Source organism: Dromaius novaehollandiae, chromosome 3 (genome assembly GCF_036370855.1).
Source record: "Dromaius novaehollandiae isolate bDroNov1 chromosome 3, bDroNov1.hap1, whole genome shotgun sequence".
Lineage (NCBI taxonomy): Eukaryota > Metazoa > Chordata > Aves > Casuariiformes > Dromaiidae > Dromaius > Dromaius novaehollandiae.
Genome location: NC_088100.1, coordinates 85,183,559 through 85,197,961, shown reverse-complemented (window position 1 = coordinate 85,197,961; position 14,403 = coordinate 85,183,559). Strand labels below are relative to the sequence as shown.

At 36.1% G+C, this 14,403-nt stretch overlaps 1 protein-coding gene across 1 annotated transcript in view; it reads right to left on the bottom strand.

The window, feature by feature from the left end:
* The window catches only part of RYR2 (ryanodine receptor 2), a 470,020-nt gene that overhangs the window by 226,063 nt on the left and 229,554 nt on the right, over window positions 1-14,403 (bottom strand). Inside the window, exons 15-17 of the mRNA XM_064509351.1 lie at window positions 14,124-14,307; window positions 13,229-13,364; window positions 7,139-7,234 (exon numbers count right to left, since the gene is read on the bottom strand). Of these exons, the coding sequence (XP_064365421.1) occupies window positions 7,139-7,234; window positions 13,229-13,364; window positions 14,124-14,307 (416 nt within the window). The remainder of the gene's footprint in view (window positions 1-7,138; window positions 7,235-13,228; window positions 13,365-14,123; window positions 14,308-14,403) is intronic.

Genomic DNA, 14,403 nt, shown 5'->3' with positions numbered 1-14,403 from the left:
AAAGTGAAGATTAGTATTTTTACTGAGAGTAGTTTATGGCATCAAATCTTTAAGATAACACATTCAAGAAAATACCTGTAGGATGTAGCTAACGCAACTCCGATATTGAAGGGGAATTTAATTTTGCTTTGACGAACAGAGCTTACTTTCTTCCTCACACACTGCACCTTAGAAGATCAACCAGTTACTTTAGGTGAATATATGAAGTCATTATTCTTACTTAGAAGGTGTAATACAATGCAATATTTCTCCCCACTCTAGACCTATCACTGCAAATCAAAACAGTGAATATCCTCACTCCAGTCCAGCACATAAAGCTTAAAACTTGGCAGGCAAGCATCTCACTTAAACTACAAAAACCATTTACGTACTAAAAATTAAACATATTCTACCTGTCAAGATGAAGCCCAGAGCAATTAGCATCTTGCATAACTGACTCCCTCAAAACCAGCAAAACTCTTAAGTATAAAATCAGATTTGCAGACAACACGGAAGTTACGTTACCAGAACATGTGGTGAAAGAGCTGAAGTGGCCTAATTCTCTAGAAGAAAATTCAGGACAATGAGCACTGCAACTACTAGCACCTCAGATTTTTGCAGTATGTCATGAGCTTCATTATGCAGTAAGACTGCATCATAGATTACTCTGCAGTTTATAGCATTCATCTCATACCTTTCCATAATATCACAAACATAAACATTTAGGTTCGAGTTTTCAAACCTTTCAGACATTTTAAAAAATTAATAGGAACTGTGTAACACAGCATTTTTTAAGCTATTGTAAGGAATTTCACATCGAACCTCCAAAAGTTTAGCCCAAAGTTATGAATTACATCAGAAAATCCTAGCCCTGAGAGTTCCAGAATTAAAATTAAGTTTCTTAGAAAATAATTTCACCATGAACAACTGGGAAAATACATTAAAATTAAGAAAGTTACAGTCAAATCCCTTGCAACGGAATAATTGTGAGAACATTCTCCTTAGATGAGTGCTCTCAAACCAAAGGCAGACTATAGCTGAGGAGAGATCTAGGCTGTGATTTTGCCAATTTTTAAATGCCTGTTTGCTTTTAAACTCCCTGTGACTGAAGTGAAAGCAAGAAGGCGGAGGCACCTGCAGAGCAGATTACCCTAACAATAATATAAACAAACACGAACTTTCGGCTACAACATCTATTCAGATAGGATCTCTACTCCTAATATACTAGCTAGAGTGACAGGATAATCAGCAAATCTCTAACTGGACTCTCTAACACAAACTGAGAGCAGAAGTATCAGTACAGCCTTAGCCTCATATGTTCCTGTTGCCTTGCATCCTGAGCAGTTCAAGGGTTCACAGCATATGCACATGGGGGCTGACGCAAATCAGGTGCTCACCAGGGGCAGGAAGTAATGGCATAGGAAAACAGAGCTTCCACCCTGGAGCCACAGTACTGCAGCCAAAGCAGGAAACAAAATTCCGTAAAATGTACTATAGAAGCATGAGAGCTACAAGATTGACCCATAAGAACAGTCGTCACAGGGAAATGTTTCAGTTGTAGACAGCGAGGACAACTTTTCAGAGCTGAAAATATAGCTGAGAATTTTTGCACACTGATTATGAGCAGAGTAAATGTTAAACATAGAAACCCAAATTCATGGTTGATTAGATAACATTATGAGCTACAGATAAATTGGTGGATGTATCATAAAACCTTATTTTCTCTATTAACCATTCCCTCAGAATATCCCACCAAAATTCCTTACAGCTTAGCTATTTCCAAAGTGCTGGATATGCAGGGAGAATAAGTGTGAGATGTTTGATGGAAATTATCATTTCTGAAGTGCTGTTATAGCTGAAGGCCCGAATATGAGCACTGGTGTGAATGGCAACATTTTGTACATTACTAGAGTACCAGCGCTAATTCTGCTGAAGAAAATTAGCTTTTCCAAACAGAAAACTTCAGTGAAAGAATATCACTTTCCCTTTCCTGGAAATCATCCAGGTACATGAGGAATCCTGTGTCTTAGGAATGGCAAAATTTGCAGAATTCATCCAGGAAGTGGCCTCCTGCCACAATTCCAGGCTGAGCAGAACTGAGTTTGCGCACAGGCTAGATGAGAAAGGAAAGCAAAAAATGAATGGGAGAGGTGAACGTACATATCCCACTTCTTACTATCTGCGTGGATTATGAGTGCAGTCAAGGCTAAAATCATGAAGGCAGAAGTCAGATCCCTAGGCCATAGAGTTTTAATTTAAGTATGACTCTCCCTAAAGGTCTTGCTCAAGGTGTGGAACCCTCACTCTAAAAAGATTTTTTTGCATTTTATATAGAGTTTAGACAGAAATCCCTGACATAGATTTAATAAGTCAGGTTGGGTGGGGGTTTTTGTTTTGTTTTTTGTTTGTTTGTTTGTTTTAATAAAAACTGGTGTTAGAAGGCCAAAGCCACAGAAGTGATTTTAATATCTAATCTAATATTTAATACCTTTATTAGTTTTCCCTGGAAGTCCTCCATTTCCATGAATTTCCATATGAAACACTAAGTCCACTGTTGACTGGACAGACTTGCATGGGCAAATGCCTCAAAGTAGCTATACCAGCCCTCCACCCCAAGAGAAGAATAACAGACTTCTAAAATCAACAACCAGCTATCCACTTGCCCCAAGAGATTACACAGGAAAAAAATTCTAAGACGAGAAGCATCAACATGCAACTACTCCTGGCAATCACAATCACCCTACTGCAGATCTTGCCAATAGCTAGTGAATGCTGTGACAGTTCACCCTGGCTCCAAGAGGAAGAGCACTGACATTGACAATATTTTCCCATGTGCCAGTCAGTTCATCTCGGGGACAGATTTATGAAAAGTAAGTAAAATGCATGTGAATGTTTCATGACAAAGCTGAGGGAACCATAAACATACTAGCTGCCTCGTTTGGTATAGGACAGATCTGTTCTCACTGAAGAATACTGAGGTAACAAATTTAAAAACCTATGCCAAATGATGATCTGTGACAGAGACATCCCAAAGTATTAATCAGGGCATTCAGCAATGGGAGGATATTTCTAATGTATGAATGTCACAGTAAAAGGCTGATGAGAACAAATGTGTTATGCCTGTGACATTTCTTTCCAAATGTCTACTAATCCAATATAAACCAATAAATTTCTGCAACAGGGGACATCTTCCCCTCCTGTCATTCCTGTGTTAAGATGTCAATTACTTCAGGGATACATCTGTCTATAGAAGAAGTATAATTTAGGAGTAGGAAGAACAGGATAGGGAAGGAAACTGTAATTCTTAAGAACAACTCTGTAATCAATGAAAAATTATTATTGAAAAGCAGATGATTATGCTGCTTCCCAGCTCATGAAAAAATACACAACACTAAAAGAACAAGATGATGGGAATAAACTACAAATATGTGACTTGAAAGATGGTTATTGCATCGCTCTCACTGCTGCTCTAATTATCCTGCCCATTGGTCTGCCTACAAACTTTTCTACTTCTTGAACTTGTAGCATAACTACAAAAAATAAGATTTGAAAGACTCTTAAGAGGTCATTCACCAACAAAACAGTAACAAATACTATATAAAATGTAAAATTGTAACAGGGGCAGCCAGAAAACATTTCTTTATAAATGCAACTCCAAAATGGCTCCAGCTGGGTGAGTGAAGAAGAGAAAATGTGACAGAGGGAAAATGATAGTAATGATAGTAATGACAAATTAAGGTACACATGAACTATAAGTAGATAGAAAAGAAGGCAATAAAAATTAAAAACACAGCAATCAGTACACACTGAAAATTGTTCAAATGTGTCACCCTTCCTGAAGTAAATAGTAGATTCGATAAACCTGTGTGCTATTCTTAGTAATTCGCTCTTATAAAATGAATTTGTAAATTACAAAATTTTACTGTAAACCTACATAAGTTAGATAAAACACAGATGTGAAGATTTTTCTGCAGCACCCCTTGCACCTATCACTTCAACTATATGTACTTTACTGGGTGGTATTATTTGAAGCTATCGAAAGTACCAGCACTTTTCCCTTCCATCAGTCCACCTTGATACATACATTCACTGTGAAAAGATGAAAATGAACCAGAACAAGAAGGTCAAAGAATATCAGACAAGAGATACAAATTACAGTAGCCAGAGAACCATGCAATAAAAAAAAGACAGCTTAAGAAAAGTCTCTATCTAGCTTTACAGTAAATAATTATTATATCTAATACAATGGATTGTATTAAATTGGTTGGGCTGATCCTGAGCATAAGGATTAATACAAGTTATATAGGACAGCACAAATATTTATATTGAAACGTTCTCAGAATCAAATTACAAAGAATTATAATCTAGAAAGATACTAACATTGTGAGATTAAAAGCCAAAACATAGAACCTACTGAAATTGAGATTGTCTGTTTGACAGACATTACAAAAGCATTACAAAACTGTCAATTGCTTACTATTCTCTTCCCCATGGGACTATTTTTATCCAATATCTGCTTAAAACATAGAATTTTATCAAAAGATAGAATTTTATCAACTTTCACTAGAAGATATATTCCAAATAAATACATTTCTTATGAACATTTAGTGGGTTTTGATACCAGTGTAACTCGAGATTTTTATAATGACAAGAAATAAATCCTAATTATGTTAATGATGGATGTAAAAAAATTTAAAAGTCTCAAAGCAATACTGCCTTTTCTGTGTCCATATTCCATACATTGACATTACTGAGCATAATATAAATTGGAGAAGTGGTACATGTTATCTATATTTATATTTTTCCTCTCTTTTTTTCTTAATTAAAGGGGGTAATAATTTTCAAGGCAAATGCCTCGTCAGGTTAGGAACAGATTAATTTAGACTCTGAGCTTCTGCTTGTCATCTAATATATCTGTCTGGTGAATGTGAGAAATTATATCTGTAAGGAGCTGTTAATGTTTTTCTTATTTCAGTAATTTGATTATTTCTTTATTTTCATATCCTCTAATTCACAAAACTGGCAAATTAAGACACTAAAGGGTATTACTATGCCATTCTATATTTTCCTTGGTTTGTACATGTAACTGTATGTGTAGAACTCTAAGTATGACATTGCTAAATACCACATTTAGAATACAGGCCTTACACTATGCACGTTTTTGGGCCCAATAAATACTTTTACTAATCTTGTGTAATATGAGGGGGGGCGGGGGGAACGGGCTGTGGTAACATTTCTTTCTAACAGGATTACTTGCTTTCTGATCTTTGATGTAATCAGCATGAAAAGCATTGTTGGAAAAGAGTCAAAAATCAGTCTTAAGTGTCCAGAACTAATCACCCCTATCTGAATCTCATTTCCTAGCTGCTGTGTCTAAGTTTGATTATGGTCTATTGTTCAGATGCCTATATGACATCATTTTGGCACATTTTCAGGTTGAAAAGAACAGTAATTAAATTCTCATGTAAAAGAAAATGAAAAAAAGAAGCAGTTAGTGTTTACACCAGTAAAATGGGGCAAGAAAACTCTAGTATCAGCCACGAGATTAAAGCTCATAATTACAGAAACATAGCCCTAGTATCTGTTCACTGACTTTGAGATGCACTAGCAGAGATTCTTTAGTGTAACAAGATTTGTCTACAATTTCTTTACAAAAATCAAACTAAAGCGGCATACATACAGAAATGCATATAAGGAAAATAGAGTAGTATTGTTAAAAAAAAGCACAAACAAAAGAATTCTTTTAATAAACAACGAAATCCATTTTTTTAAACTAACACATGCCAAATACAGTAAGCCAGATATGCTGCTTTTAAGACCTTCTATATAATACAGTCATGTTAACAATTATATTTTAAACAGTAAAGTGTACAAAGGATCAAGCTGCCAACACCAATAGGAATTCTATGTCAACAGGAGAAATTCTTGAGATATTATGTAAATTCACCTAATGTGCAGTGTTTACACTACTTACTCTTCTCAAAAAATACTTTCCCAATACAGTCCAAATTGTTTTTTATGAGATTTAGTTGCAGTATATAAAAATAAAAAAATTAAGCCACTGGTAAATTAAAAATACAGTGCATTGGGGTGTCAGAGTAAGTTTACTGAGAACAGAATTGCTTCCAAGGAGCCAGAATGCAGGATCACTGTTTCAGTGAGAAGCACAGTACAGCTCAGAGTAAATGCAAAACCAAGTTTATTTATTTTACCTTTGGGCAACACAGACACTAATCACATTTCAAAAACACCAAACAGAAAAATGTAAGCACTTTTCTGTTTACCACTACCCTGCTAAGCAAAAAGTGGTAAGAGGTTAGCATACGGCTTCAGAAAGAAAATAAGAACAGTAGGTAACAATGAGGAAAATAAGTATGCTATTGTAAAGAATTTGTGTCTAAAGTGAGACCGAACTCCCAGACTCCTGAGTCATAGATTTGTTTCAGGCATGTCCCTTCTTGTTAACTTGAAACAGAATTCAGGAATGAGAGAGATGATTAAAAACAATAAAAGGAATATTTAGAGAGAGAGAGAGGTAATTTTGTAATATATAAATATATAAATATTTACTGTAGACTCAAATATTACAAAGGCTCAAATAGATTACATGAACGTTATCACCACAGTCCTTCAAAATGACACAAACTACACTATTCCAGATGGCTACCATTATATGTAGTTTGATGCAAATGCTAGAGCACATGCAGACTTCCAAAGAGAAGGAAAGGTAATAGAATTAGGGAGAGCAAGCAACTTAATAAAACTAAAACTGTAGAACAACTGTTTTGACAAATAGGTTTTTTTGCCTGAATTAGAAAATAGCATTAGAATCAAATGGCCAAGGAAAAGAACAAACTCAGTTTCTCAAGTAAAATATAAAGCCAAGAGTAAAAAGCCAAAAGTTAATAAAAAAAACATTTTCTTACATGCTGAGTTTATTATTACATAGTACTAAATGCAAAGGAAAGACTGACAGAAGCTAAGCAGAACTACAACCATAATCAATGTGTAAAAATGTTACAAATATAAATCTTTTTATTAATATAATTTACTCTCTCATAAGAAGAACTTCATGACAGTTAAACAGAAAGAGTACATTATCAATTTTAAAAAATGAAAAATTGGAAATATAATGCAGCTAAAATACCAAAAAACATACCAGAAGAAGCTTCCAGTCTTTCTAATCTGCTGATCAACCAATCAAGAGATCCAGAAAATTGAGCACAGTTTTTACGATTCCCTCTAATCAGAGCCGCTATTAGGAAAAGAGAGAGAGAGAAAAAAATCACAATTACAAGTCCATTTGAATTAAGAGAATCCCTGTCTTTCCAGAAAGGATCTAGTACGCTAATTTTCAATTTTTGATGTTCTTGATATTATATTCAACTAACTTGAGTGATGGCTAGATTAAAGCACAAAGAAATACTCTTGGCATGTATTCTGTTGGGATTAAAATTAACCTGTAAGGTATTTGAATTTATTTTGGTCTTACTAATCATCTCAATAATTCCTAAAAAATACTCTATATGAAATAACCATTATTGATCCTACTAATTGTTGATCCTGCTAAGAAACAATGGCTATGGAAATCTCTGCTTCTACAGCCATTTATGCACTTTATACTTAGGAAAATTGCTGAATTGTTCTGAACTTCTGTTCCTTACATATCATTCAATGCAAAACAGATCAGCTAATTGGAGTTAACTGCAAACAAGTCACAAGGTTGACAAAGTCTTACATCATGAAGAAAGAAACCAAAATCCCATTCTTCATAGCAAAAATGATGATGATAATAATAATAATAATTAATAATATCAGGGAATAATCAGGGAATAATTACATCAGGGAATAATATTAGACAATTCTCTCTCTAACTTTCAATTTAAGGCCAATCAGCTCTTGCTGTAGGTCAGATAAAATACATAACTAATAATGAGATTTTCTTAGGGCTACAGCAGATGGGAAATATATTTGACAGGCTATTGAATATTTTATTATACATTTACTTTTTAAGATATCAGGTTCACCTGATGGAAAAAACTGCCTGTAAATCAAAATGAATAAAGTCTTTCAATATAAACAATATAAAACTTTTTTTTTTTTTTTTAACTATGAAGGAAGGACAGAAGACAACTAGCACGTGGTTTTTTGTGTGCTTTGTTTTTTTTAGAAAATGATCTTTCACATGTGTGAAAGCAATATTTGCCACAAAATCAATCACGGATTTATCTTCACAGAACCCAAAGTAATACAAGAAAATAATATTATTACCATTTTATGACTAGGGAAAGAAAGTAAAGAGAGAGAAAGAGTGAACTTAGGTGCGCTTGAACTCAATGATGATTCCTGTTTTTCTAACAGCATGAAGACTTCTTGCTAATTTAGCTACCAAGAACCAAAAGAGAATTCTTACGGTTTGCTGATTTACCTCTCCTGACTCCATAATGTGTGTGCTAACCAGCCTTTCACTTCTGCCTCACTATTCTTTTTCTCGATGTTGCGACATGACTCAGCTCATGTGCAAAATTAGTTTCTAACAAAATGTGTAACAATGTTAGTCTGAAAGTACTAGAATGCTACCTTCTAAATAGCTTTCTGGAACCTCCTCATGGGTAACAGATGTCAGGAATTCAAAAAGACCCATTCATCTGTGTTTTGCATTCATCCATAAATTATTTGAGTTGAGGACTTGATAGTCTGACACTTACAATAGCAGTCCACTGAAATAATCGATACAAACCACTGTTTAGTAAGGTCAAAAGATGTGACATCAAATCCATACCCTGAAATCTTTTATAACTAATAGATCATGATCATAGTTATTTGCAAATATTTCCTCAGTATATTGTTAAAAGACACTGATTAGAAGAAGGAATACCTGATTCTGGAAGAAATCTTTTTTAAATTGATTTTAGGCAAGCCACTTAATCTTACTGCAGTTCAGGTACCAATATCAAATTAAGGCAATAATAGTCCACTGCTTAACCTGACTTTAGTAAAGTTAACTTCAGTAACAGTAATAAGGCATAGATGGTTTCAAAAATGCAGCTAAACAGAAGTTTGTGAAAGGTTAGTCTTCAGTGGTTAAAGTTGTGCATAAAATGAGACACAAAGCCACACAAAACTCAAAACAAAAGTTAATATTCAACAGTTGCTTCTTTTATGGTCCACCATTCTGAACAAGTTTCCCGCTTTAAAGAAATTGGGGGGGGGGGGGGAAGAACATGATGTCATCAGTCAAATATTAAAGTCACACCATTAGAGATACTCTCTGTATTTGTGATAGAAACTGATCAAATAAAGTTCACAGTGACTGCACGCATTTGTAGGAGTGGAAGGACATGTGCCCTACAGATGCTCTACTAAATATTCAGCAAGCATTTTTATACCCTATAGTATACAATCTCAGCTAGAAGTCTGTAAATGCCTCCATTGCTGTCACAGTGAAATATGTCACAAACAATGGCAATATGACAAAAGCCATGAATTATGACATGCCTTTATTTTTAAGTGCAGACTCAATAGCAAACTAGTGTTTGCTGAAGCAAGACAGAAGCAAGCAATACCCATTTGTCATCCATGCAATTACTGTATAGCTCCAGAATCATTCAAAATACAGCAATGAACTAATTCATTATTGCTGGATCAAGGCCAGGCTTCTTAAGCATTTGCTGCCAGAAGATAATGCAGTTAGGGAAGTAATATGAGGGCAGGGGGTAGAAGGCCTTTCAGAAGGCATTCTCTGGCCTGTGAGAGTATGACCTGTCCATTGGAAATTCTAGACATTTTACAGAAATGATTAAGTGATCCAGCCACTAGATCCTCCAGTCTGACTGAGCTGTGCCTAATGTAACAGGAGTCTGAACAAACTAAATGGTTATAAAAACACTCCCACAAATCTGTGAACAACCCAACTCAACCACAGACTGTTACATTCCATTGTTTATGCTCTAAAAGGTCATCATCTGATTTAGTCAGGACATTAACTCTCTGGACCTATTCTAGATATTTTGTTTTAATGTTTGATTCCTGACATAGGAATTTCATTCTTAATAATTAAAATAACAGCCACTAGATTACACAAAATAACCTCTAAAAAATATATATAGTTTAAAACAGATTCACTTAGCGGGCATATACAGCTGAATGAAAGAATGATAGGGGTTGGAATGGATTGGAAAAGCAGCCTCCGCCCCAGCCCCCCCAAATTACACAGTCATATTTTCAAGCATTCGTACAGGTATTAGGGTGAGGAAGCAGGGAAGCAGAGGGAGGGAAAATATAACAAGCATAATGGTGTGGTGAGAGGCTCATACTGGAGTGAGGCCAGCGAAGGGCTACTAAGATGCTGAAGGGCCTGGAGCATCTCTCGTATGAGGAAAGGCTGAGAGAGCTGGGACTGTTCAGCCTGGAGAAGAGAAGACTGAGGGGAGATCTTATCAAAGTGTATAAGTATCTGAAAGGAGGGTGTAAGGAGGATGGGACCAGACTCCTCTCAGTGGTGCTCAGCAACAGGATGAGAGGCAACGGGCACAACCTGAACCACAGGAAGTTCTGTCTGAACTTAAGGAAAAACTTTTTTGCTGTGAAGGTGACTGAGCACTGGCACAGGTTGCCCAGAGAGGTTGTGGAGTCTCCATCTTTAGAGATATTCAAAAGCCATCCGGACACAGTCCTGGGCAACGTGCTCTAGGTGACTGTGTTTGAGCAGAGGGGTTGGACTAGATGATCTGCAGAGGTCCCTTCCAACCTCAACCATTCTATGATTCTGTGATACTAAGATTTATTAGCATTTTCACTGTGAAAGCGTAGTCTAGTTTCAAGTAACTTTTCTAATTTTTAACAGTTAAAGACCCGCAACCCTTTCTGCCTACCAATGGTTGAGCTATCTTCAAACAATTCTGACTAAACAGTCTGGCTACTTGCAACAATGAAATAGCCAAAGCTGTATGTTTTTTAATATAGTGAAAACAACAGGAAATATTTTCTTCATGTTCTTTAACAGCTCATAGTATTTTGAAGAAGGAACGAGCTGTAACGTGAAATGAAACATGAGAAAGACCTAACCCCATTTGAAAAAGGTAAGATAGAAAGGAGTTATCTTTGGAAAAAAAAGGGGGGGGGGGGAGGGAAGGATCTGGACACTCCACTCAAGAGCTTGAAATATAATTCATATTCCCAAGTCAAATCATCCGTTATCATAAATCTACTTCCAAAAGCTCCCACCCACCTCTAAAATGGTTCCTCACAGAGAACTACACTATAAAGGAAAACAGAAAACAGTGTACCTTTGTTACAAGTCATTCTTATCAGCTGAAATCAAAGCAGTCTGATTGATGGATCTGAAGTTCCAGTCCTGCTTTTGACTCACCTGCACTTGCCACTGTGTTCCAAATTAGGGAGTTGGGGAGAGGGGTGCAGAGGGTGGATTTAGCTTTCACTTATTTAAAACCATGGAAATCAAACACAATAACACTAAAATTACCTTATAATGGTCAGAAAATCCAGCAATCTAGCATTAGGAAATGTCACAAACCCTTGCAACCAAAACTGAACCACTTTGTGTCTGTGTATCATGCTGCAATCTTCAATTACATGGGGGGGGGGGGGGGGGTTAGAGCTCAGCAACTTCCAGAGCAGAATCCTGGCCACAGGAACCATCTCCCACCCTAACACCCCAGGGAGACACCAGTGACAGCAGCCACTGTTCAGTTAGCTCCTTCCATGATCTCTGGCGGCAAAGGAGAGGGTGTCTGGTTGTCTCAGTGATATTTGCTGTGTAAGCTTCCTGTTTCCTCTGAAGGACAAGGTAGTGGACCTGGTGGAAGCACCCTATTGGTCATATTAGGGCTATGCACCATCTGCTGATTATCCCTTTTTTTCCTTTCCCAATGGGATTTTCATCTCCTTCAAAAGCACAAGATGGACCTACTTTGCCTATGAAAAGGCTTTGTATAGCAAGGAGGCTACTACATACAGAACTGCTGCATTTGTATTAACCGGACTTTGCTGTTGGGTAGTAAGGAGAGGAAAAGAGAAGTAAACAAACAAATACCTTGCAATTAGGCCAGACAATTTTCATCTTTGTCATTTGCTTATGTGAAGTGAAGCAGGCCATTTAAAACTCATTTTCTCTGTCTCTGAATTCTAAGGAAGGCAAGTTTTCAGCATGCCTTGCATACGTGAAATACTACTAAACAGTCTTTTAAAAAAGGTCAGATCCCACAGCTCTTAATTTGGGACCCAGCACTGGTGGAAACTTTTTGCCTACCTTTCTCTCTGCAACTGTCCCTGTCAGAGAAAGAGAGACAATTCCTTCTCTTTGCCTTAGAGAAGTGTTTTCACAGAACACTTATAAATAGCTGTCCATAGATGGCCAAGATCACTAATCATAACTGCCACAGAGAACTCCAAAGTAAATTAACAGCTTTGTTTTCCAAACAGGATTTAAAGGTTTACAATAAATAATGTTTAAGGACACACACTGAGTAACAGAGAAAAAACTAAGTACTAAGTCCCAATAATAAATGGGCACTAAATAAGTAATGGGTCCTGTAATAAAACTAGTACGTGATCATGTTTCACAATGCATACCCACAAAAGAGCTAATTATTAGTAAACACATTACACTAATCTAGACATTTCCTAACTTCTTGACTTGCTTCATTCTACAAACTCAGTATTCAGCTATGAAGTTTTCGACAGAATTGATGTATAACATAGCTTTATTTGCACAACTTCCCAATACCATATTTCTCTGAAGTGGGATTTCATGAATATGAATGATACATACATCAATTACTCTATCAGAGCGCCTGAGATAACAGTCCTGCATGAGGACTGTGTCTGAACTCAAGCTTTTGCCAAAATGGATGGCAACTAAAGCTTTTGCCAAAAAGGATGACATCTTCACATATATTTGGTTTACATATTTTTGGGCAGTATATGAGATACACAGGAACGATGATGATACAAAAAAGCAATCAATCATTCAAAAGTCAGAAACAAGTTAGCATCTATTTATCATAATACATATTAGCAGAAAAAAACACATTATTTGAATGTTTTCAGTGTATTTTATTCTTCACCATATGCAAGACCTAGAAATGCAAAATCCCTGGATTCTTTAAGTGCAGATCGTTCTAACCAGATATACTTGCCTAATTGCTGTCCTAGTTTCTCTGCATAAGTAGAAAGTGTTCTATACCAAAATATCTACACATTTCTTTTCGTCTGATTATTGTCTTACCTAGTAATTCATACAAAGAATTCAGAATAGATTTCCACGCTTCTCCAGCCTCCTTCCCAGCTACATCTGCAAAATGAGCTGCACTGCTGTATACATTCAAGCGATCAATACATTCAAGGACAAGGTTGATCATACCCTAGGAGGAGAAAGGTTCAGATTGTCAGAGGAAAAAAAAAGTATTTTTTAGGTGTAAACATGTAAGATTTTCAGAAAGCTAAGAAAATAAAGAACATATAAAAAGCAGTATACACAAAAAGATACCTATGGAGTCAGACCAGTAAAGTCAGACAGGCAATATCTGTGGAAAAGTTAAAAAAAGAAACAAACGAAATGCTGAAGAACATTTTACAGTGCTGTCATAATAAAAGTTCACAACACAAGATGATCAAAACTAAACTAAAACTAAACAAAAAAGACCTAAATGGCATTCTAGGCACAATTATAGGCAAGTTTCCTCTGTAGAAGACATTTAGATATCTGACTAGTTCTGGACAAACCATCAGTACTAGAGAAATAATAAGCAGTATCACATGAAACACTTAAAATTAAGCACATGCTTATTAAACCGTAACACCTTTTTGTCTAAAGAGATGAAACTATGAGGAAAGAAATTATTTCACGTATAAGGAGTAAATTCGGGTCATAATTCAGGGCTTACAGTCAATATTAGTATCTACTACTTAGAAAAAAGAAGTAAGATCTTAAATGTATTTCTTTTAATATACAGGAAATCTATAAAATCACTGAAGGGATTGTACACATAGCAATTAGCTTGAAACTTGCAAGAAAAAAAACACTGAAAATGCACTCTAGCTTAAATATTAGTATCCCAGACTTCACCAGAAAATTTGTTGACAAGATGGTGGAAAATCAAGAGTAAAGCTGAAAGAACTACCTCTTCCTGAAAGAGATTCTGGCGATTCTTCAGTGCTCGCAGCCTGTTTTGCTTGTCTTCATGCTCCAAATGTTCATCAGGGGGGTGAAAGTAGCCAATCAAGTCTTGAAGGCTCAGACTGACTGACTCAATGGGTAAATCAACCGTGGAAGACTTCGCTTTCTTACTGAGAGCATCAAGGCCCCTGGAATAAGATGCAAAGTCTCCTGAGCCTACAAAATGAATTTATTTTAATCTCTTCATTGCTTTAAAGGCAAACTTTGTGTAGATTCCAGAACTC